A 22,080-nucleotide genomic window follows, 5' to 3' on the forward strand; every position below is an offset into this window, starting at 1 on the left:
CCGGGCCGGGCCGGGCCGTGCCGTGNCGCCGACAGACGGGCCCGGCTGCCGACGGGACGGAGCGGAGCGGGCAGGCCGCGCGGTAAGGACGCGGGACCGGCATCGGCCTGGGGTGGCTCGACCCGCCGGCGACCGCGGTTTGACAGCTGGGGCGGCCCCGCCGGACGGGATCCGGGCGGCGGAGGGGCTGGGGCCGGGGCGACTGGCGGGGCCGCAGCCGCTGGGCAGCCCCGGGCTTAGGGCGCCGCCGGCGGGGATGTGCGGGCCCGGCGGTCCCCGGGAGCGAGTGGGGGGCCGGGAGGCCGCTCTCGGAGCTGCGGCGGGGGCAGCCGGAGCCGCCGCTGCGGGAGACCGATGGGGAGCCAGGCCGCGTCCCGCCCCGGCCCCAGCCCGGCCGCCGCCGTCCGGAGCTCCGCCGCTGGAGCCGCCCCGTGCGTGCAGGCCCGGTCCCGCCGCTCTGCCCGGAGCCGCTGGGTTGCTCCTGTGCGGGGCTGGGTCTTGGGCAGCGAGCACGGGCCGGGCCGCGGTGCGGAGCCGGGAGCGCGGCTCCGGGCCGGGTGCGGCGGCCGGGCCGTCCCAGCACGCGGTGGTTCCTGGCCACGGGTCCGGCGGGAAGGCGCCGCGGGATCCGGGCTCTGCCCCGGCGGCCGCACTGTCCCCCCGTGCAGCGGACACCGCCGGAGCGGGACGGCTGCTGGCGCCGGGACCAGCGAGCTGGGGAAATAGCCCGGCCTGGGGGCCAGGTATTGGCACGTACACTGGTGGACCGTGGCAGATAGTTTTCCATTGTGCCGTACTGTGCTGAGGGCCTTGACAGTCTGGCACCCGGGGCTCCCGTACAGCGTCCGGCGGGTGCTCGCGGCTCTGGGTGCTTTGTTGGGGCGGTCCGGCCCGGGGCTGGCCGAGGTGTGGTCGCTGATGGGGAAGCCCCGCTGTGCCAGTCTGCGCTGTCTGTGGCGGGGTCTCCGGCGGCTGCTCGGAGCTCTCTCTGGCAGTGCCGCAGGCTGCCAGCTCGCTGTGGCCACTTCTGGACGGAGGGGGATGTGGCTCCTCTGGGCACTGCCGGCTCTCACCTTTCCAGCTGTCTCTGAAGCGTGACCAAATATTCCAGGGTCCCTCTGGAGCTCTGGGTGTGGAGCTCACCCTGGCACCATCATGTCGTGGGCTCCCTCACACTGGGTGGGTCATTCCCTGCTCTTTCACTACAAGTTCTTGTGTTTGCCGTCCCACAAAGTGTGAGCTGTTCCTGAGCGTCCCTAGGTTCATGCTGGAGGTGACGGTGTGCCCCTTTTCTTGGTCCTGGTTCCTCCGGGTTGTGGGGATGAGTCACACCGGTGTCACCATGTTGTGCTCCAGAGGAAGGGCAGAGCTGAGCTGCTGCTGGTGACAGGCAGTGCAGTGCTTGCCATGGCTGCCAGGCACTGCCTGGTCAATGGCTGTGGAGATGAGAGCCTGCAGGTTTGCTAGAGATCAGGAGCTCCCCTTGACTTTTCTCCTTCCAGTCTCTCATTTTGCTGGGATTTCTGACACAGCACCTGGGGACATCTCCTTTGGTCTCCCCTTGGGACTAGAGAGGCAGGCCTCCCATCTCAGTTGCTCCCACCTGTGCACCCAGATAGTCCCATCCCAGCTGGAGCTGGGGTGGTGGCAGCAGGAGGCACAGCAGTCTCTCTTGCCTTGCCTCTCCCCTCCTTTGGTGCCTTCCTCTCCTCCTGGTTAATTCCCTGTGTTTATAAGCAAACATTGTGTAATAGGCAAGGTAAACAGCATCTCCACGCAGGAGCGGACGTGTGGGCACACCGCCAAGGCACACTCGCTGTCAGCGTGCCGTGGGGGCAGCGGGTGCTGTGTGCCAGGCCCCCTTGCCCAGTGGCTGAGCCATGTCTCAGCGTGGTGCAGCCTGCCCTCCCGAGGTCTGAGGCAAGGTGCCCTGGGCATGACCTCTGTCCTGTCTCTGCAGATCGTGCTTCTGTCCTGGATGGTCTGTTCCTGTGCTTCTGTGGGCTTGGCCCCATGTGGGCTTGGGCTGAGCTGGGACCAGTAGGGCAGAGAGGCTGGTGTGCCTCGGAGTGCTGACGCTGGGAGGCTGCTGGACCTGCTCCTCCCAGGACCCTCCTGCTCCTGGGACCCTCCTGCTCCCCAGCTTGAGGAACCCCGATACTCTGATGGATCTGAGGCCCTGCTCGCTGCTGTTGCTCTGGACTCTGGTGGTTGCCCTCACTCTCCTGGACCAGGAGGTGCTGGCCCAGCATATTTACACCAACACCTGGGCTGTGCTCGTCCCTGCAGGACCCCAGGAGGCTGACAGGCTGGCCAGGAAGCATGGATTCCTCAACCTAGGCCCGGTAAGTCTCCTGCTTCCCTCTTCTCACTGAACTAGTGTTCTCTGACATGGTCTGGGCAGGCGCTGAGCTTAGTCCCAGAGCTGGCTTGGGGCCTGCTCTTTTTGGCAGCAGGACCACTGTGTTTGTGCCTGTTTGCTGTGGCCTTCCAGCATCTGCTGCCTTGACTCGATGGTGGCAATTACCTGTGTGGAACCAGGGTCTCCCCCTGCCACTGGGACCGCCTGGTGACACAGTGTGGCACACTGCTGCATGGGGAAGGAGGAAAAGCCCATCCTAGCATGAGGAGCTGGACTGAAGTGCTGTGCGATGATGGATGGGAAGGCTTCCAGATTCCACTGTTGATCCCCACAGCAAGCTGCCCAGTGCAGCATGGCCTTGGTTCAGCGGGACAGCAGCAGCGCCTCTGAGCTATCCCCAGAGGGGTCTGACAGCAGCTGTGTGTTCTTACTCCTAAACTGTCCTTGACAGAAGGTGTGTCAGCAGGTCCCCCCAGCTCTCAGCTTTCCCTCCTGTCAGCCGGCGACCGGGCAGTGTGCGTGGCTGTGCTGGGAGTGAGCTGTTTCTCCAGGAAGGAAGTGCAGGCTGAAATCCCAGAGGAAATTGCACAACTGGTGGCTGTGGTGTCAGGACCTTGCTGTGAGCAGCTGCTGGGAGCAGTGGGAAGGTGGCTGCTGCAGGAGCCAGCGGGACCCAAAAGGAGCCCTGCATGGGCACTGTGTGCTCAGGGCCCTCTGGGACTTGTGTCATAGGAGTGAACTGTGGGGGTTGTGGCTGGGTCTCAGTGAGGGTGTGCGTGCTGGGTGGGCCATGGCATTGCCTTAGGCAGCTGCTGTCAGTATGGAAGTGGCTCAGAGCAGATCTCAGGGGAAAGAACTTGTCAGGCCAAGGCAGCTGCCATACATAGGGCACTGGGAGAGTGGCATGTCCCACCAGCCTGGATCTCTGATGGACCCCTGGCGTGGGGATGGGGCTGAGGTACCATCAGCCTGCTCCTGGCAGTGCTCCCCATCATGCTGTGGTGCCTGGTCCCAGGTCTGGCTGCCAGGGCCAAAGCGCACTGGTTCTGTGGTTTCATCTCCACAGTGCAGGGCCTTGTACTTCAGTGAGAGCCCAGGCCTGTCATGAGTTCCATCCCTGTGAGCCACAGAGGCTCTGTGCCAGCTCTGCCCTTGTCTTCTCCCCGCACCGTGGTTCTGCGCCTGGGGGCTGGCACCTCTTCCCCATCCCCTCGCAGCAGTGAGCCTGCCCTTGCAAGCAGAGCCCCATATGTGCAGCAGCCCAGGCTGTGGCAGGAGCTTCTGGTCTGGGCATGTTTTCTCCCGTTCTGGAGCCTGTCCCACTGTCTGCGTTGCAGGATGAGGTTGGGCTGCCCAGGGCTTTGCAGACGGGTCGTGGCGGTCCAGTGGGAAGAGCGTGGCTGGAAAGAGCCTGACTTTCCCTTGCAGGTTTCTGGATTGCTGCTCCTGGGGATGTGTGCCATTGGGACAGGATATGCAGCCAGGGTGGGAGTGGGGGGACTGGGTGCATCTGGCAGTGCCGCAGTAAGAGGGCTCCAGTGTCCTTATCTGAGAGGATCCTGGCCTCAGCCTGGGGTCACTGTCCCCAAAGCTGTGCTTCCTGGCATACCTGTGGCTGTGCTGCTGCCTATGGAATGGGAGTCAGTGGCACCTCGGGCAGAGGGCCCATGACTGGCTCCAGTGGCCTTGGGGAGGGCTTGAGGGAGGACACAGGCGACAGTGGAGGGTCGTGGGTCAGAGGTGGCGGCTGCATGCGGCAGTGAGGTGGGTGTGTAGGGGTTTGCACTGCTGGGATTGTGCAGAGAAGGGGGCACAGGCATTGCTCCCCACTGCTGGGACTGGGGTCACTGAGGAAGGACACTGATGGTGCCATCCCTGGGCTGTGGGAGGGATGGTCCTGTCTCCCACATCACTGGGCTGCAGGTCCAGCATGTTGCTGCACTCCTGGGGCCATGGTCAGACTAACAGGCAGCCTTCTAGCCCTGGGGCTGGCTGGGCTGGTTGTGAGCTGTGCCCAGGGGTCGGGCAGCAGCACTGAACTGGCACCAGGGACACGTGGTGCTGGCGGATGGCTTTGTCCTTGCTGAGGACAGGGACAGTGGAGATTAGGGTGGAAGTGTGTGGGCTGGCCGGCTCCTGGCTGCCACCACAGTGTCAGTGCAGACCTAATCCAGGTGGATGACCAGTCAGAGCTGTGATCTGTGTGCAGGAACAATCTGGGCTCTGTCCATTCCCCCGGAGGGGGTGAGGGATGCTGAGCGAGGGCAACCAGCCTGCAGCTTGCATTTCCCCACCAGCTCTGTGCAGAGGCTTTGTACCTTGACACCTCCTCAAGGGCTCTGAACTGACAGGCATCCTGGGGAACATGGTGTGCCAGAGGAACGGGTCCAGGGTTTGGGATGAAGTGTGTACCTGGGAGAGCCGACTGCTGCCCTGGGCCTGAGGGTGCTCAGCTGGGTTCACCTTGCTTGGCCCAGTCTGCCCAAATTGGCAGCACATTGGCAGAGCTCTAATAACCTGGGAAGGTTTGTTAGCCCCAAACAGACTGTTTTGGGGCAACCTGAGATGGAGGAGGGTAAGATGTCCCCATATTCCTACAGCCCTTGCAACCCAGCCCCTCCAGCTCTGACACAGCCTGGGCTGCTGGGTCCCGCCTGTGGCCGCTGCCTGGGCTTTGTGACTCACAGGGGGCTGGGTGCAGGCTTGTCCCCTTCTCCCCAGTTAGGGCAGGCTGCTGGGCTGGGCGGCCCTGGGTGGTCAGGGTGGGGCCACTGTGTCTGTCAGCCCCAGGATATGCGAGAGGGGATACGGAAATGACAGCACTGGAGAGGGTTTGGCGTTTAAAAATAACCATCTGGGCAGCAGAATGGCCTCCTGGCCCCACCAGCTGGCCTGGATTCCTGTCCTGCCCTAGCTGGGCTGTGCTGGAGTCCCAGTCTGGGCTGTCCCCTCATGGGAGTGGAGCTGGGGTGAGGACAGCACGGCTGCTTGGCAGTGGGAGTTGGACCCTGCTGGGGCTGGATGCCTGCTCTGCCCCACTGAAACTGGCTGTGCCTCAGGTAGAGGCTGGCACTGGGTGGATGTTCCAGTGGGGCACCTGGGGAGAAGCCAGCAGCCTGTCCAGAGGTGCAGAGGCTGGTGCAGACCCTGCTCTGGCTAGGACCAGCTGGAGTGTGGGGCCTGGAGCCACTGGAACCTTCTCCCAGGAGGATCTGGGTGGCACTGGGAGAGAAGCAGTGGGTTTGTGTCCTGAGTCTGGTGTCTCTCACAGGCTGACTCTGAAAGGTCTGTCCCACTCTGCCACTGCTTGCCTGGGACCTTCCTGCTGGGGCAGCAGTTTCTTTGGGCAATGTTAGACTTGCTGCTATGTGGGGACCTGTAGGAGGGTGAGGCACACAGCAGCTGCATTTCTGCTACTCCAGGGTCTTCCCAGCTGCCACAGCTTCTCACAGGAGGTCCTGCCCAGAGTACCGGACATAATACCAGCCACTCTGAGTTGGGGGCCCAGCCTGTGCATGGCAGCCCTGGAGCTCAGGATTGCACATGGGGTGTAGAGAATCGGGGAGACCAGGCTGTCACGTCTGTGCCACGAGCAGCGTTTCTCTGTTGCAGATCTTTGGTGACTATTACCACTTCCGGCACCGCGGCGTGGCGAAGCGTTCCCTGTCGCCGCACCAGCCCTGGCACAGCCGCCTGGCCAGGGAACCGCAGGTACGAGTGAGGAGGGCCTGCTTTGGTCACGGGCACTTCACAAAGGCACGTGAGCTGGGCACAGGACAGGGCTGAGCTGCCTTAACCATTCCTTGGCAGAGGCGGGTGGGAGCCCACCGTGTGTCTGGCAAGGGCAGGGGGTTGGTGGAGCCAGCGCCATTGGCCTGTGGGTTGTTGCAGTCCCAGGGCCCAGGAGAGCCTCTGTCCCCAGGAGAGCTCTGTGCAGTTGTACGCAGGACAAGGTGTGCAGGGCAATAAACACATCCCAGAGCAGTGGTTTGTGTGGGGGCTGCTGTTTTCCCCATCCTCTGGCTTCAGCCCAGGCCCTGGAAGGCGTGTGTTGTGGCGTGGCAGCTCTTGGCAGCCCGTGTCTCAGCAGAGCTTGGCACTCTGACCGTCCCGCTCCACTGGAACACAGCCTTAGCAGGGCACGGCCAGGAGGGGGGCCTGGAGGGGCAGACTGGGAGTGGCAGTAGCTCTGACAGGTCCAATACTCTGCCAGGCCAGAGCTGACTGTGAGCTTCCCAGGGAGAGCCCCTCCAGGGCTGAGGGCTGGGATCATGAGGAACTCGTGGCATGAGGGGTTGGCAGGGGACCCCACACCTTCTCTGCCCTCAGGTGCAGTGGCTGGAGCAGCAGGTGGCAAAGCGCAGGACCAAGCGAGACGTTTTCATGGAGCCCACGGACCCTAAGTTCCCACAGCAGTGGTACCTGGTGAGTGTCGGGTGAGAAAGGGGCCTGTGCTCGAGATTGTGGCTGCGAGTTTGGGGACACGGGTGTGGCAACCTAGGAACTGCTGTCAGGCAGCAGCTGCTGCTAGGCTGGCAGGAGGAGGAGGAGAAGGGGGAAAGCCTGGGGCAGCCACCCAGTGCTGTGTTATGGGAACACCCCAGGGAGGAGGCTCTGCTCACAGAGCTGTGACTCCTGGCTGGAGTGCTGGGGGGGCTGGCGGGGGTCCAGGGCTGGACTAGGAGGTACAGCCTTTTGCCTACCCAGGAACGGATCCCTGCCTCTGCATGCTTCCTGGAGCTTGGGCACAAGCCTGATCTCTGCAAAGGGTGCCTTGTCTGTGGGACTCAAGCACAGACTGGAGCTCAATCTTTCTTTCAGAGCAGCCCTTGTCGGCTAGTTGTGCCCAGTCCTGCGCCCAGGTCCCTGGGGTTCCTTGTCACAACCCACAGAAGAGCTGGGTGGGGTTTGGGAACACACCCATCACAGTGGCTGTGGCTGGGTGCACCTCCTAGTGCCAAGGCTTCTCTTGGCAGTACAACACAAACCAGCGGGACCTGAACGTGCGTCAGGCCTGGGAACAGGGATACACGGGCAAGGGCATAGTGGTGTCCATCCTGGATGACGGCATTGAGAAGAACCACCCTGACCTGGAGGCCAACTATGTGAGTTTGGGTGATGGTGCGGGGTGGAGTGCCATGGGGCTGGTCTGGATGGCTGTGTCCATGCAGGGCAACCCCAGAGCTGTGAGGTACAGGGCTGGTGCCCACCATGATGGGACATGGAGATGGGATTGGAGCCTGCCCACCTGCTCAGCTCAGCCTCATGCCATGGAGTGCAGGCATGGGGTAAGGGCAGTGGGGCTTGGTGGCTGAGGTAGACAGTCTCCAAGTGTTCAATTTGTCTTCCAGGACCCAGGGGCAAGTTTTGATGTCAATGACCAGGACCCAGACCCGCAGCCCCGCTACACGCAGATGAATGACAACAGGTGAGGAAGGAGGGAGGGGTGAGATACAGAGCCTAAGGGTGGCAGGGACTTGGTGCAGTGCCACCCCACATGGACCGCTGGAAGCTGTGAGGCTGGTGGCATACTTCTGCCCCATGGGGAACCCTTCAGCTCCCTTTTTGATGTGAGCAGCATCCTTTTTCTGCCCAGAGCCAGTGTGGGCTGTTCAGTGCCCTGGCTCTGGAGCAGGAGGGCAGATGGAGGACCTTCACTGGCTGCCTGGTTCGAGGGGACAGGAGGCAGCCCGGGTGGGGGTTGCTGGGGCTGCAGCTGGTACTGACCCCTGTGCTCCTTGCGCTCTATATGAGCATGCTTTGTCCTGCTTTGGTCGCAGACATGGCACGCGCTGTGCTGGGGAAGTGGCTGCTGTGGCAAACAACGGGATCTGTGGTGTTGGCGTGGCATACAACGCCAGGATCGGAGGTGGGTAATGCCCTGCTGGGGACCCTGGCACTGCTGGCTGCAGCAGCCCTGTGACAGCCCGTGGCACGGGTGGCAGCAGGGGTTGGAGGGTTCTCCCCAGTGGCACCGTGGCCGCTCTGCCCCAGCCTGTGAGGTTTGCTCTCTGGCCCTAGGTGTGCGCATGCTGGATGGGGAGGTGACCGATGCTGTGGAGGCCCATTCCCTGGGTCTCAACCCCAACCACATCCACATCTACAGTGCCAGCTGGGGCCCTGAGGATGACGGCAAGACTGTGGATGGCCCAGCCCGGCTGGCAGAGGAGGCTTTCTTCCGTGGGGTCAGCCAGGTGAGAAGGAGGGTTTGCTGGGGGAGCACTGGCCTTATTCCTCCCCTGAGGTCTCCCTTCCCTCTGCCTGCCCTGGTTGTTACCCTGGCCCTCCCTGGATGAGCCATCTTCCAGTCCATCTGTAGGATCAGGCTCTCTTAGTTTTTCTTGTTCTTCCTGTGTGATGGCTCTGAGTCAGGACTCCTCCCATGTGGTGTTATCTCACCGCTGTGAGGGCTCCTGTGTGGGATGCTCTCTCCCTGCTCTCCCTAGCCCTCTCCTGATTCTTTTCTGGTTTTGTGTCAGCTGCTCACCCTAACTTCCTCCACCTATCGTCCCCCACTGTCCCTTTGTGCTGGCAGTGTTGCCTGCCTGGGGAGCTGTGTCATGTTCTGCCCAGGATTCCTTACAGAGAGATGCATGTGGTGCCATGCTGACTCTGTCACATTTGGGTGCTGACATGTGGCCAGGACTGCGTTGTGGGCTCTCGCAGCTCTGCCAGGCACTGCAATCCCACGCAGACAGAGTCAGGCCAGGGGACTTCTGAGCAGAAAAAGACTTGGGCTCCTGGAAGCCTCATATTGTCTGGGCCTCCTGCTGCCTGGTGTGTTACCTACTGGGACAGCCCTGGGGTCTCTGCCAAGGTGCTGGGCACCCTCCATAGTCATGGTGGTGGTGAGGGTGCCCAGGTTGGTGGGCTGTGACTGGGGTGTCATGCTGTCTCCCGTGTCTCAGCTGCATCTGCTCTGTCTGTTCGACTCAGGCTGGCGCCACCCACTTGTCCCCAGCTCCAGTCTGGGGTTTCCTGTGTGTGGCAGTGTTGGTGCTTGCCCTCACCCTGCCTCTGTTGCTAGGGCCGAGGCGGGCTGGGCTCCATCTTCGTCTGGGCATCTGGGAATGGGGGCCGCGAGCATGACAGCTGCAACTGTGACGGTTACACCAACAGCATCTACACGCTGTCCATCAGCAGCACCACCCAGTACGGCAACGTGCCCTGGTACAGCGAGGCCTGCTCCTCCACCCTCGCCACCACCTACAGCAGTGGCAACCAGAATGAGAAGCAGATTGTGAGTGGGGGATGCTGCTGTCCGCAGGCCAGGGGCTCGGGGGGTGGGATGTGCCTGCAGCATTTCCTGCCCTGGCACTCCTCCTCGCAGGTGACGACTGACCTGAGACAGAAGTGCACTGAGCTGCACACCGGCACGTCGGCCTCGGCACCCCTGGCCGCTGGCATCATCGCCCTCGCCCTGGAAGCCAAGTAAGGGATGGACAGGGGTGGCTGTGGCAGCCCCATGCAGCAGTGGCAGCTGGACGTGGACCTGCCTGGGGCCAGCAGGAGCTAGCACTGACCCAAGCTCCATGTCTCTCTGTAGCAAGAACCTGACCTGGCGGGACATGCAGCACCTGGTGGTGCAGACCTCGAAGCCAGCTCACCTGAATGCCAATGACTGGGTCACCAATGGCGTTGGCCGCAAAGGTACTGGGGGGCTGGGATGGGACTGGGGTCTCCCAGTCCCACATGTACCACTGCCCTCGGGGTGCTGAGGCAGAGTGCCCTGGCAGCCCTGTGGGATGAAGGAGGCAGGAGGGCCCAGTGAGCATGCAGCATGGCCAGACAAACATCCCTCACTGGGTACCCCCAGGAGCAGTCCTGACCCCCTCTTTGTCCACAGTCAGCCACTCGTATGGCTATGGCCTGCTGGATGCTGGGGCCATGGTGAGCCTGGCCAAGAACTGGACTACGGTGGGACCTCAGAGGAAGTGTGTCATTGACATCCTCGCAGAGCCCAGGTATGGGCTGGTGAGCCCAGAAGAGGATAATTCCCCATCTGTTCTGCACGGGAGCTTGAGAGCCTCTGTGCCCAGAGCAGGGAGTGGGGAGAATCTCAGGGACTGAAGTGCTGCTGAGACCCTTGGAGCATCCTCCTGCAAGAGCCTGGGAAAGGCACCTCCAGCCATCCAGCTCTGATGTCACCGATGAGCCTCCCTGCTGTGGGGCTGGGCCAGTGAATGTGGGCAGCCTGGGGCGCTGCGGTTGGGGTGCAGCCAGCACGAGTCATCCTGGACAGAGGGGCTTTTCAGGGGGCAGACAGAAGCTCCTTTGACTCCTGCTTGGCTGCTGCTGCCACAGTGCAGCATGTGCAGTCTTGTCTGTGGCCAGGGCACTCCCTAGGGGCTCCTGGGTGGGGGGATCATGTTCCTGTGCATGAAGGGAGCTAGGGCTGGGCCCTGCCCTGACCCCCCTGGGGAGCCAGCCCTGTGTGGATACAGCAGGCACATCCTGTGCTGGCACCAGGGCCGGCATCGTGGGGGGAGCGGCCACATGCCAGCAGCAGGATGGGGATGGCTCTGCCCATCCCTTCCCTGGCTGGGCCGTGCAGGGTGTAGCTGGCCTGCGGTGTGTGAATAAAGGGCCTATTCAGGGCTTGTGTGCAGTGGCGCCTGGGGAGGCAGCACTGGGCATCGCAGTTCCCTCCCCTCATGCCCAAGGGCTGGGGCACCCCTTCTCCTGCCTGCACCCATCTGGGAATGGTACTGTGGTGGTGCCACTCTGACCCACTGCGGATTTGATTCCCACTCTAGCTGTCCTGGTGCCCAGTCCCCAGGACAGCTGCAGAGCCCCACAGCAAGGAATGGGGACTGTGGTATGTCCCCCTGGTCTGGGACTGGCCTCACACTTGCCTGTCCTCGGCAGGGACATTGGGAAGCGTCTCGAGGTACGGCGGAAAGTGGATGCCTGCCTGGGGAAAGCCAACTACATCAGCCGGCTGGAGCACGCGCAGGCCAGGCTGACGCTGTCCTACAACCGCAGGGGGGACCTGGCCATCCACCTGGTCAGCCCCATGGGCACCCGCTCCACCCTCCTGGCTGCCAGGTAGGTGCTGGGCTCTGGGGTGCCCCAGACTGGCCCCTGGCCTCGGCAGGCACTGGTGAGTTTTGGATTGTCAGCGCCAGTGAGTGCTGACAGCCACATCTTGCCTCTGTTGCTCAGGCCCCACGACTTCTCGGCCGATGGCTTCAATGACTGGGCCTTCATGACAACACACTCGTGGGATGAGGACCCCTCTGGGGAGTGGGTGCTGGAGATTGAGAACACCAGTGATGCTAAGAACTATGGTAGGGGTGTGCTTCCCCGTCCACTGCCTCCCTCCAGGTCTGGGATGTGAGCTGTGTAGTCACCCAGCTTTCCCCCCCGCTCCTGAGCTGAGGGGCCAGTAACATCTTGGATGTTTTGGGTGATGTGGCTGGGGAGAGGACTTGGGCATGTGGGATGGTGCTGCAGCCCCTCTGAGGCAGCGGGAGTCCAGGCAGAAGGAGATCCCATGCCAGCTCACCTGACCCCCTGCCCCTTGGGAGTCCTTTGCAGGGACATGGCCCCACAAGGGACACTCTCCCAGGTGGCGGGCACAACCCTGCTGTGCCCTGGCAGCCAGGATGGGGACCAGCGTGAGCCCCCTCCCTGTGTCTGTCATGGGCACAAGTGGTCTTGTGGGCACCTCTGTGGTCCTCACCCTGCATTGTTGCAGGCACGCTTACCAAGTTCACGCTTGTGCTGTATGGGACGGCCACCGACTCCCCCAGCCTCTCCAACCAGCTGGAGAGCAGTGGCTGCAAGACCCTGACGCCCAGCCAGACCTGCGTGGGTGAGTATGGGGACAGCAGGGAGGGAATGCGGGCACAGGCAGCCCCTGGCCCGTGCCGACCCTGCCTGTCCCACAGTCTGCGAGGAGGGGTACTACCTGCACCAGAAGAGCTGCCTGAAGCACTGCCCTCCTGGCTTCGCACCCGGTGTCCAGAGCACGCACTACAACCTGGAGAACAGTGTGGAGCCCATTGCACCCCACCTCTGCCTGCCCTGCCACCCTTCCTGTGCCACCTGTGCGGGACCTGGCCCCAACCAGTGCCTCACCTGTCCTGCGCACTCCCACTTCAGCAACCTGGACTTCTCCTGCTCCCACCAGACACAGAGCAGCCGTGCGTCTCCTGCCCTGGCAGATGGCGAAGGACCAGCTGAGGCCCCCCCTCCTGTCAACTTGCCTGTCCTCATCGCCAGCCTCAGCTGCATCCTCATTGTCATCATCTTTGTCACCATCTTCTTGGTGCTGCAAGCACGCTCAGGCTTCAGCCTACGGGGTGTGAAGGTGTATGCCCTGGACAGCGGGATCATCTCCTACAAGGGGCTCCCCTCCGACATCTGGCAGGAGGAGGGTCCCTCTGAGTCGGACGGTGAGGATTATGAGGCCCACAGCGAGAGGACTGCCTTCATCAGAGACCAAAGTGCCCTTTGATGAGCCCTCCTGCCCCTCCCTCCTCCCTGCCCAGCACCGCAGTCCTGGGGCAGGTGAGGCTGAGGGGCCCTGGACTCTGCCCCTGTTCCCTTCCTGCACTGCAGCAGCCCGGGGCTCCCACCCACTGGCACCATCCCTCAGCCCTAGTCTGGGTGGCCAGGCATGGTCCTGCAGGCACCATCCCCAGCACAGCACCGTCCCAGTCTTGCACCATCTCTCCTGACCCTGTGTCCATCTTGTGCCCCATGCCAGGATGTTTGGTGGCAGTGGGGCCCGACAATTCCTGGCCTGCACTGGCAGCAGTGTCTCCCACACTGAGTACATGGCTGCTGCTTGGGGTCTTGTGAGTTCTCCAGGGTGGGCAGCATCTGAAATCCCTGGGTTGCCATGGCTCAAGGTGGGCTGGCTGGGGCAGGGGTGGCTCTGCCCCCAGGGCTGAGCCCAGCCTGTGTCACAGCATCCCCCTGCCCCTCCCACCCTCAGCCCGTGCGGAGCTGCATCCCAGGCTCAGTTCATTGTGTCTCCGCTCCCTGCCACCTCCCCTGGGCCTGTCTGCTTCCACCCGTGCCCTTCGACAGCAATAATGGCCAGGCCTCAGCTGCTGCTGTCCACTGCCTGCCCATCCCACCGCCGCTGCCTGCAGCGGGTAGGAGCCCTGGCACCGGGGAGCATCAGGCTGGGCACCGCCTGACCCTGTGCCCATGGCACAGCCCACAGCCTGGGCAGGGACCCCTCGCACAGTCCCTGCTTTGGGGGGCTGCCTTGGGCCCCTTGTGTTCTGCCCCTGGGGAGGGCTGTAGGTGCTGCTGGCTGGGACTGTCAGGTAGCGCCAGTGCCAGCACTGCCCCAGCTCTGCCTGCGTCCTGCCTGTGCTGGGCAGTGCCCAGCATTCCTGCAGCCCTAGCCCCCCAACGTGCCTTGCCCCCACTTGGTGACAATCTGTTCTGCTCCCCGCTGGAGCCCTTCCCCTCGCTGCCCCTTCCCTGTGGGCTGGGGGCCAGTGCCACGAGCCCCTCTGCCGTCCGCCGCCGCACACCGGGGCCATGGTGTAGGCTCCCACCTGCGCCAGCCGTGGATGGAGCCACTGGCCAGGGGCCACAGGACTATTTTTCTATAACAACTTTTTGGTGCACAGTAATTTTTTCTTGTAATTTAATCAGCCGGGAGCTGCCTCCTGAGCCTGTTTTTAATTTAATGGATGTGGATATAACGCTAGAGAGACTGAGTTATTAAATGTTCAGAACTATGCAAACCAGCTCCGCTGCCTGTGCTCTGTATGCCGTGGGTGCCCCGGCTGGGGCAGTGGCCTGGCCTCAGGGGCAGCCAGATCTGCTCTGCAGGTGTGGGGGGTGGGCTGGAGCCCTGCCTGCAGACCTTCCCCCAGGGCCAGGGACTGCCCTTCCCTGGCTGTGGGCAGTAGCCAGTGCTGGGCAGGAGATGCAGTAGGGACAGGCAGGGGATGTCCCTCACCTGAGCGAGGGGAAACAGCTGCTTATGGGGACGTGCATCGAGGGCAGTTAATTCAGAAACTGGCTGCATGGGGGTGTGTGTGTGCATGTGAAAAGTCGGGGGACTTAGCAGCCCTTTCCCACGGAGCACGAGGCTCAGTCCCTTCACCACAGCCTGGGGCCCGGCTGCAGCCCCTGTGTCTAGCACCACCCTGCAGCCCCGCTGCAGGAATGGCCTGGCTGGACCTGGGACCCACAGCTGTGGCCAAGCTGCAGACACAGCCCACCCCAGCCTCACCGAGCCCCACAAAATAGCTCCAGGCTCCCACAAAAGAGCCTGTCGGGGCTGCGCCCCATCAGAGGCAGCTCCTCTCTGCGGAGTCCCTGGGCCTCGCTGTGCCCGGGGCCGCAGCGGCTTCCTGCGCTCAGGAGCGATGTCCCCGAGGCGTGCACGGACTGCAGCGCTGCCCCGGCTCCTCCTGTCCTCCCGAGGCGGGGCTGGGGGCGGGCAGCAGTCGGGGCTTCCGAAGAGAGGGCTTGCTCTTGCGGTCGGACGCAGAGCCGCCCGGCCCTGGCCGCCCAGGAGCAGCGTGGCGCAGGCGGGAGGGGACCCACGCTGCCTGGGGGGATGCTGAAGGGATGGTGGCGGTGGGAGAAGCAGTACGGCGGCAGCCCTTCCTTGGAGCTGCTCCAGGACACGGCCACCCCACATTGCTCCGCTATGGGAAGGCGAGGCAGCAAAGCTCCGGGCTGATGCTGCTTTTCCCTCCCTGACTTTTAAAAGTGGAATCGGCCCGGCAGTGTCCTGCAGATGACTTTGAAACTCCTCTGGCGCCTGAGCCTTCTTGCCAGTCACAGGAGAGGGCTCAGGCCAAAACACCCAGGCGGTGGCTGGGCTGAGCTGAGTGGAGCTGACCTGGGCTGTGCCACTGGGCAGGGGCAGTGGTGGTGGCAGCTGCCAGGGCTGAACAGTGCCACCGTGGCACCAGTGAAGCCCTTTGAAGGGGAGGTGCCCAGGATGCAGGCTGGCAGCAAGGGCTGGGGCATGGCACTCTGGGTGTCCATCAGTGGGTGCTCTGTCCTGCAGCCTCTCACGGTCACAAGGGCCAGGCTTGGGGATGGTGACAGGGTGGCCACAGTTCAGTGTCCTCAGGACCCCCCAGTCCTGAGGACAGGTTCCCAGTCAGGTTCTGCAGTCTCTTGGAGACACAGGGACATGGAGTGGGACTAGGAGTCAGGCAGGACCAGGCATGGCTGAGGGGGCTTTGCGGGGTGGGACTGGCACTGAGTGAAGGCTCCACAGGAGCAGTGGAGCCCTGGGTATACAGGGCTGGACCTGGTGGGAGACAGCTGGGAGGTGTGGTGGGGCTGGGAACTGCCTGGCTGCAGCAGAACTGTGTGCTGGCGTCGCTGCTGGTGCGGGGACTGGCAGGGAGGGGAGGAAGCGCAGGAAATCTCGCAATGGCTGTATGGTCAGCACTGGGTTTCCTGTTCCTCCCCGGGAGCCAGAGCTGCACCAGGTCCAGACCACGTCAGTCCGGGCCCCAGCAGGACACCAGCAGCAGCCTCACAACGAAGACCTAGCAGCAAATGTAGGTTGGAAGGACTGTGCCCTGGTGAGGTACTGGCAGAGACGGGGGACTCCTTTGTAGGGCTAGGGGGGTAGGTCTTGGTGAGATCAAGGGCTGTGCCAGGAGACGTCCTGTGCTGCACAGGGAGGTGCCCCAGCACTCTCCTGCTCCTGCTGCACTCTTGCTTCAGGGCAGGGCACCCTGGGACTAGCACTGGGATCAGTTTGACTGGAGTCGTGCATGCTGGGATGTATCCAGGTTCAGCACCTTTCTCTGGGGCTCAGCACCCTCCTCTGCTTCTGCTGGCTTCCGAGCAGTGTCCCGGGGAACTCCCACACTGTGGGCATAGGGGTGACAGTGCCAAAGGCCAGGACAGGACTGGAGCTGCCAGAGAGGAGGGGCTGGTGCCTGCCAGGCGTGTGGGGCACAGCCGTGCTGCCCTTGGGGAGCAGCCCTGCGCATGGCAGAGGTGACACTACTGTGTATGGCTCCACACTTCCTCCTTCCCAGCACCATCCCACAGGCCCCAGCTCCCACACAGCTCGGAGCACTCATCCTGCTGCTTTGGATAGGCTTTGCAAGGCTGTTCGCAGTGGGTGGGGAGGGCCATCTCTGCTGCACAGACCGGATGGTGGGGTAGGAGGGTGTGAAATGCAAAGGGCCACTGGTGCAGGCGGTGCAGGGCAGCAGCCGTGGCTCAGGCTGTCCTGGTGCCCCGCAGAGCTCCCCTGGCTGGACCTGGACAGTGGTGCCATGGGCTTCGGGCCGGAGCTGTGGTGCCCGCAGGGGCACAGTGCACTGCTGCGGCTGCAGGATGGGGAGCTGCGCCTCCTGGAGCTGATGAAGAAGTGGATGTCACAGCGGGCCAAGAGTGACCGGGAGTATGCAGGGATGCTGCACCACATGTTCTCCCAGCTGGAAAAGCAGGAGGGCGCTTGGCAGCTCCATGGCAACCATGGTGGTCAGATCGAGAAGGTAGGGATGCCTCAGAGCAGGACTGCGCCCTGCAGAGCCCGTGAGGTGCTGGAGGATGCCATCTCCACGCCCTCCCTGACTCCCTTGGCTGCAGTCCTGGTGGGTGCTGGTGAGCCGGACAGAGACGCTGAGCCAGATCCTGCGGCGGCACGCGGAGGAGCTGGCAGGGGGGCCGCTGGCCAAGCTGAGCCTGCTCATCCGCGACAAGCAGCAGCTGCGCAAAGCCTTCAGCGAGCAGTGGCAGCAGCTCAGCCAGGAGTACAGCCGGGTATGTTGGAGCTAGAAGGGGAACAAGAGAATGTGCTAGACCCACTCCCTGACCGTGTCCCTCTCCAGACGACGCAGCAGGAGATGGAGAAGCTGAAGGCACAGTACCGCAGCCTGGCCCGTGACAGCGCCCAGGCCAAGCGCAAGTACCAGGAGGCCAGCAAAGGTGCCAACTTGGCCCCTGTCCCCTGCGTGACCTCCCAGCTTCCCTCGTGGGTCAAGGATGGCTGGAGCACCCCGCACTCTGTGGAAGCTACATCCCAGCCTGGAGCGGGTGGGGGTTCTGGGGTTGGGCAGCATAGAGGAGAGCCCAGCCTGGCCCCCAGGAAGCCAGGCAGAAGTCTGGGGGCCTTGGAACACCACACTGGGTCAGGAGCATCTCTGTGTCACAGTGTAACCCCCCCAGGCTTGGTGCCCCTGCCTGCCCTGGGACCCTCTCCCAGCCCTCACCCTCTGACCCCTGTCCCAGTGCTGGGACAGGTGATGTGCTGGCGGTTGGGGTTTTCCACAGCCTCTCTCCACAGACAAGGAGCGGGACAAGGCGAAGGAGAAGTACGTGCGCAGCCTCTGGAAGCTCCATGCCCTGCACAATCAGTATGTGCTGGCTGTGCAGGCGGCTGCATTGCACCACCAGCACCACTACCAGCGGGTGCTGCCCAGCCTGCATCAGTCCCTCTACGGTCTGCAGCAGGAGATGACTCTTGTCCTGTAAGAGCCCTGCCTGCCCCGCTGCCCATCCCATGCCCCACTGCCCACCCCATGCCCCACTGCCCATCCTGTGCCCTGCAGCCAGTCCTGCACTCCACTCCCTACCCCTGGGCATTCCCATGGCCCCCCAGAACCAGCACTGCTCCCGCAGAAAGGAGATCCTCAGGGAGTACTGCAGCATCAGCAGCCTGGTACAGGAGGATCTTTTGGCTGTGCACCAGGAGATTGCCAGTGCCATCCAGGCCATCGACCCTGACACTGAGTACAGCAGCTTCATCCAGAGCCACCAGTATGGCTCCACGCCGCCGCAGCCTCTCTGCCGGGCACGGCCCTGCTGCCATCGGCTGGCAGTGGCCGGCACGGGGCAAGTGGAGGCAGAGCTGTCCTGGCTGCCCGCAGGTACGAATCTGAGATGCCACCAACTGTGTCCTTTGATGAGAGCCTGCTGGAGGACACAGAAAACCTGGTGCCGGGGGAGCTGCAGCTGAATGAGCTGACCCTTGAAAGTGTCCAGCACTGGTGAGTGGGACTAGCCATGGGCAGGGGCTGGTGAGGGGCAGGGGCTGAGCCCTCTGCCGGCACACGTCTCTTGCAGCCTGACATCGGTTGAGGAGGAGTTGGTGGCCGCCACAGAGGCCGTGAGTATCAAGGAGCAGCAGATGCAGCAGCTGAAGGCAGAGATCCATGAAGAGGAGCAGGGCCGGAGCCCCAGGGAGCGGTGAGGTGCAGCAGAGGGGGGCGAGGGGCCAGGGCAGCGGGTGCTGACCACCCCGTCCCTCCCCAGGGTGCACCTGTTGGGCAGGCGGCAGGGGCTGCATGAGGCACGGCAGCAGCTCGAGGGCTGCCTCTGTGCCCAGGCCAAGCTGCAGGTGCAGCGGGACCTGCTGGCCAGGAAGCTGGCAGAGCTGGGCGTCAGGGACCCCCTGCCTGCCCTGCCTCTGCCAGAGGATCGGCAGTCTGTCTCCTCCACGGTGAGTCAGTCTCGCCTCCTGTGCTCCGCAAGCTGCAGGGATGGGGTGCACAGCTGATGCACAGCCCTTGCCTCACTCCAGGAGCAGGAGCGGAGCGGGGCCAGTGCGCTGGAGACCCTCAAGAACCACATCACAGGCATCTTCAGCCCAAAGTACTCCGTGAGTCCCTGGGTGCCTCCAGCCACCCTGCTCTCCACCCAGCTGCCTTGCTGAGCCTGTCCTCTCCTTTCTGGCCACACAGCCCCCCTTGCTTCAGCACCTCCAGATTCTGCTCCCACCTGCCCTGGGCACAGCTTCCAGACACTGCTGCTGCCCCACCTCCGGCACAACTCAGGAGTGTGCATGTCTGGGCTCACCTTCTCTCCTTCCAGCTGCCACCCCCTGTGCCCCTAATCCCAGACGTGCAGAAGCCGCTGTGCCAGCAGGTCTGGTACCACGGGGCCATCCCGCGTTCGGAGGTGCAGGAGCTGCTGACCTGCGCTGGGGACTTCCTGGTGCGGGAGAGCCAGGGCAAGCAGGAGTACGTGCTCAGCGTGCTGTGGGATGGGCAGCCCCGGCACTTCATCATCCAGGCTGTCAGTGTGAGTGACCGCAAGCAGGGGGCATGGCTGGGGTGGCCTTGCATGGGCAGGCGTGGGTTCCTGCCCATCACAACCTCTTGGCCTCCCTCCCTGCAGAACATGTTTCGGCTGGAGGGAGACAGCTTCCCCACCATTCCGCTGCTCATCCAGCACCTCCTGCAGAGCCAGCAGCCCATCACCCGCAAGAGTGGCATTGTCCTGGCCAGGGCCGTGCCCAAGGTGATACAGGCAGTGGGGAGGAGGATGGGGCCCCCTGGGCAGGGGCAGCTCTGCCCGGCCCTTTCTCCTGTTGATGGCTGGGCTGAGAGCCACAGGCACGCTTCTCCAGCTAGACAGGGGAGCCTGGACCTGGGGCTCTGCCTGAGAGGGGCCTGCAGGGGTCTGTGGGCCAGGGGAGCTCACGGGTGTCTGTTTGCTGCAGGACAAATGGGTGCTCAACCACGAGGACGTGCTGCTGGGGGAACGCATTGGTCGGGTGAGATGGGGTGCTGTGGGCTCTGCAGGAGGGCAGGGCTGTCCTCACAAGGTCTGCAGGAGGACAGGGGTTGCCTTGGGCCACGTGGTGAGCTGAGCCTGGTGCGCCTGTGTCTCGGAAGGGTAACTTTGGGGAAGTGTTCAGCGGACGCCTGCGTGCTGACAACTCCCCCGTTGCTGTGAAATCCTGCCGGGAAACCCTTCCGCCTGAGCTCAAGGCCAAGTTCCTGCAGGAAGCCAGGTCTGTGTGGCTGTTGGGCTTCTCCTGTCACACCTGTCCACTCTTGGAGTTGTTTGACACTGCTGGGACTGCAGCACCCTCGTGCTGAGGGCTGTGTCCCCGGGCTGGCTGGGCAGAGTGCCCTGGGGATGGCAACGGGTGGTTTGTGCCCAGGGCAGCCGGGCCCCCCTGCACTCACAGTGCCCATCCTTGTCCCCGCAGGATTCTCAAGCAGTACAGGCACCCGAACATTGTGCGTCTCATCGGGGTGTGCACGCAGAAACAGCCCATCTACATTGTCATGGAGCTGGTGCAGGGTGAGTCCCCGCGGTCCCCGCACCCACGCGTGGGTGAGCTGCCAGCGCTGCCTGGCACCCACCGCCTCTGCAACCTGGGCACAGGGGGCGACTTCCTGACCTTCCTGCGCAGCGAGGGTCCCCACCTCCGGGTGAAGGAGTTGGTCAAGATGACAGAGAATGCTGCCGCCGGCATGGAGTACCTGGAGAGCAAGCACTGCATCCACAGGTGGGCCCTGGCAGGACGGGGGGAGCCCGGGCATCCTCACCACCCCATCCCGTGCCAGGTGGAGCCCCAGGGACAGCTGGGCACACAGCTGATTGCCTGGGGCTGTCTCAGGGACCTGGCTGCTCGCAACTGCCTGGTGACGGAGAGGAACACCCTGAAGATCAGTGATTTTGGGATGTCACGGGAGGAGGAGGATGGCATCTATGCCTCCACAGGGGGGATGAAGCAAATCCCTGTCAAGTGGACGGCCCCTGAAGCACTCAATTATGGTACAGGATGGAGCCGGGCGTGGCCTAGCACCCCGTGGCTTATCTGGGAGCCAGGAGCCTGGCACGATCCCACTCCCACGCACCTGGTCCTGGGGAGGGAGGCAGAGACCCCAGCACCTCAGCCCTCAGGAGCACGGGCACAGCTGGGTAGTGGTGACATGCGTGTCCCCTGCCAACACTGTTTGTCCTGCCCCATGTCCCCAGGCCGATACAGCTCAGAGAGTGATGTCTGGAGCTTTGGGATCCTGCTGTGGGAAGCCTTCAGCCTGGGTGCCATCCCCTATGCCAACCTCAGCAACCAGCAGACGCGGGAGGCAGTGGAGCATGGTAGGGGACACGGCTGGGCTGGCTCCTGAGAGCCACCATGAGCTGTGGGTCCAGCACTGTGGAGCTGTGCCCGTGGGATGGGCCAGGCAGGGCTGTGGGATGAGGGGCCAGTGATCCATGTCCCCATCCCTGTGGCCCAGGAATGCGGCTGGACCCTCCCGAGCAGTGCCCTGAGGAGGTGTACCAGCTGATGCAGCGCTGCTGGGAGTATGACCCACACAAGCGGCCCAGCTTCAGCACCATCCACCAGGACCTCATTGCCATCCGCAAGAGGCAGCGGTGACAGGGAGCACCAGGAGCCCTGGATCCATCCATGGCAGTGCCTGGGGGCACAGCAGAGCCCTGCCTGGGCAGCGGGTACTGCGGGGTGGCTGTGTGGTGCTTGAGCCCCAGGGCAGGGGCTCCTGCATACCTCGGGGTGGGACATGGCACCCACAGCTCCTGCCCGGCTTCATCTTGTACAATAAACACACGAGCTCTGCAGCTGTGCATCTAGGAGCTGTGAGGGGACACGGACTTGTACTGCACTGGGACATGGCACTGGGACGTGGCACTGTAATGATGCACCGGGACAGGGCACTGTGACAGGCACGTGCTGCACCAGCATGGGGTACCAAAAAGAAGTACCAGAATGGGGCACACTTAGACAGGAGCTGGCACGGGGAGTACTGACACAGGGCACTGGGACAGAGGGCTGGAACGAGGCCCTGGGACAGGGCACCGGGACAGGAATCAAGGACAGGGTGCCGGGATGGGGCACACCGGGACAGGGTACCGGGATGGGGGAGACACCGGGATGGGGCACACCGGGACAGTGTACCGGATTGGGGCACACAGGGTACCGGGAGGGCAGCGGCGGCTGCCCGCTGGGGCCCAGCGGGGCCCGGCCGGCTCGGTGCCGCCCCGCGGGGCCCGGCCGG

At 63.5% G+C, this 22,080-nt stretch overlaps 2 protein-coding genes across 8 annotated transcripts; both read left to right on the top strand.

Annotated features, from left to right (window-relative positions):
- Positions 1 to 19: 19 nt before the first annotated feature.
- On the top strand, positions 20 to 14,079 carry FURIN (furin, paired basic amino acid cleaving enzyme). The gene is made up of 16 exons (XM_041465054.1): positions 20 to 82; positions 1,961 to 2,345; positions 5,975 to 6,073; positions 6,692 to 6,787; positions 7,339 to 7,467; positions 7,714 to 7,790; positions 8,143 to 8,231; positions 8,384 to 8,556; positions 9,390 to 9,602; positions 9,693 to 9,793; positions 9,909 to 10,012; positions 10,209 to 10,326; positions 11,231 to 11,410; positions 11,528 to 11,652; positions 12,063 to 12,179; positions 12,256 to 14,079. The coding sequence occupies exons 2-16, from the start codon at positions 2,166 to 2,168 to the stop codon at positions 12,822 to 12,824; spliced, it is 2,370 nt and encodes a 789-aa protein (XP_041320988.1). The 5' UTR covers positions 20 to 82; positions 1,961 to 2,165; the 3' UTR covers positions 12,825 to 14,079.
- A 1,662-nt stretch (positions 14,080 to 15,741) lies between these two features.
- FES (FES proto-oncogene, tyrosine kinase) lies at positions 15,742 to 21,929 on the top strand. 7 transcript variants are annotated; one of them, XM_041465074.1, is made up of 19 exons: positions 15,742 to 15,864; positions 16,657 to 16,818; positions 16,913 to 17,086; positions 17,155 to 17,251; positions 17,610 to 17,793; positions 17,945 to 18,082; positions 18,193 to 18,312; positions 18,389 to 18,511; positions 18,578 to 18,764; positions 18,846 to 18,923; positions 19,136 to 19,345; positions 19,442 to 19,564; positions 19,767 to 19,820; positions 19,942 to 20,060; positions 20,262 to 20,356; positions 20,441 to 20,564; positions 20,676 to 20,833; positions 21,038 to 21,160; positions 21,301 to 21,928. In XM_041465074.1, the coding sequence occupies exons 1-19, from the start codon at positions 15,742 to 15,744 to the stop codon at positions 21,441 to 21,443; spliced, it is 2,535 nt and encodes an 844-aa protein (XP_041321008.1). In that variant the 3' UTR covers positions 21,444 to 21,928. The 7 variants fall into 7 exon arrangements, 6 of the variants coding, with proteins under 6 accessions (XP_041321008.1, XP_041321004.1, XP_041321005.1 ...); XM_041465073.1 differs by lacking the exon at positions 15,742 to 15,864 and adding an exon at positions 15,870 to 15,888 and having other exon boundaries at positions 16,565 to 16,818; positions 21,301 to 21,927; XM_041465070.1 differs by having other exon boundaries at positions 15,779 to 15,864; positions 16,565 to 16,818; positions 17,155 to 17,793; positions 17,925 to 18,082; positions 21,301 to 21,929.
- The last annotated feature ends 151 nt before the right edge of the window (positions 21,930 to 22,080 follow it).

Source organism: Pyrgilauda ruficollis, unplaced genomic scaffold (assembly GCF_017590135.1).
Source record: "Pyrgilauda ruficollis isolate IOZ18807 unplaced genomic scaffold, ASM1759013v1 scaffold186, whole genome shotgun sequence".
NCBI lineage: Eukaryota > Metazoa > Chordata > Aves > Passeriformes > Passeridae > Pyrgilauda > Pyrgilauda ruficollis.

What these genes read in the sequence shown, in the direction of transcription:
- FURIN (XM_041465054.1), top strand. Translation starts at nt 2,166, where the DNA reads ATGGATCTGAGGCCCTGCTCGCTGCTGTTGCTCTGGACTCTGGTGGTT. An exon ending in GCCTGGCCAGGGAACCGCAG is followed by an intron (nt 6,074 to 6,691) that starts GTACGAGTGAGG and finishes CTCTGCCCTCAG; the next exon opens with GTGCAGTGGCTGGAGCAGCA. An exon ending in ACCAGAATGAGAAGCAGATT is followed by an intron (nt 9,603 to 9,692) that starts GTGAGTGGGGGA and finishes TCCTCCTCGCAG; the next exon opens with GTGACGACTGACCTGAGACA.
- FES (XM_041465070.1), top strand. Translation starts at nt 16,597, where the DNA reads ATGGGCTTCGGGCCGGAGCTGTGGTGCCCGCAGGGGCACAGTGCACTG. An exon ending in TCTTCAGCCCAAAGTACTCC is followed by an intron (nt 18,924 to 19,135) that starts GTGAGTCCCTGG and finishes CTCTCCTTCCAG; the next exon opens with CTGCCACCCCCTGTGCCCCT. An exon ending in TCATCATCCAGGCTGTCAGT is followed by an intron (nt 19,346 to 19,441) that starts GTGAGTGACCGC and finishes CCCTCCCTGCAG; the next exon opens with AACATGTTTCGGCTGGAGGG.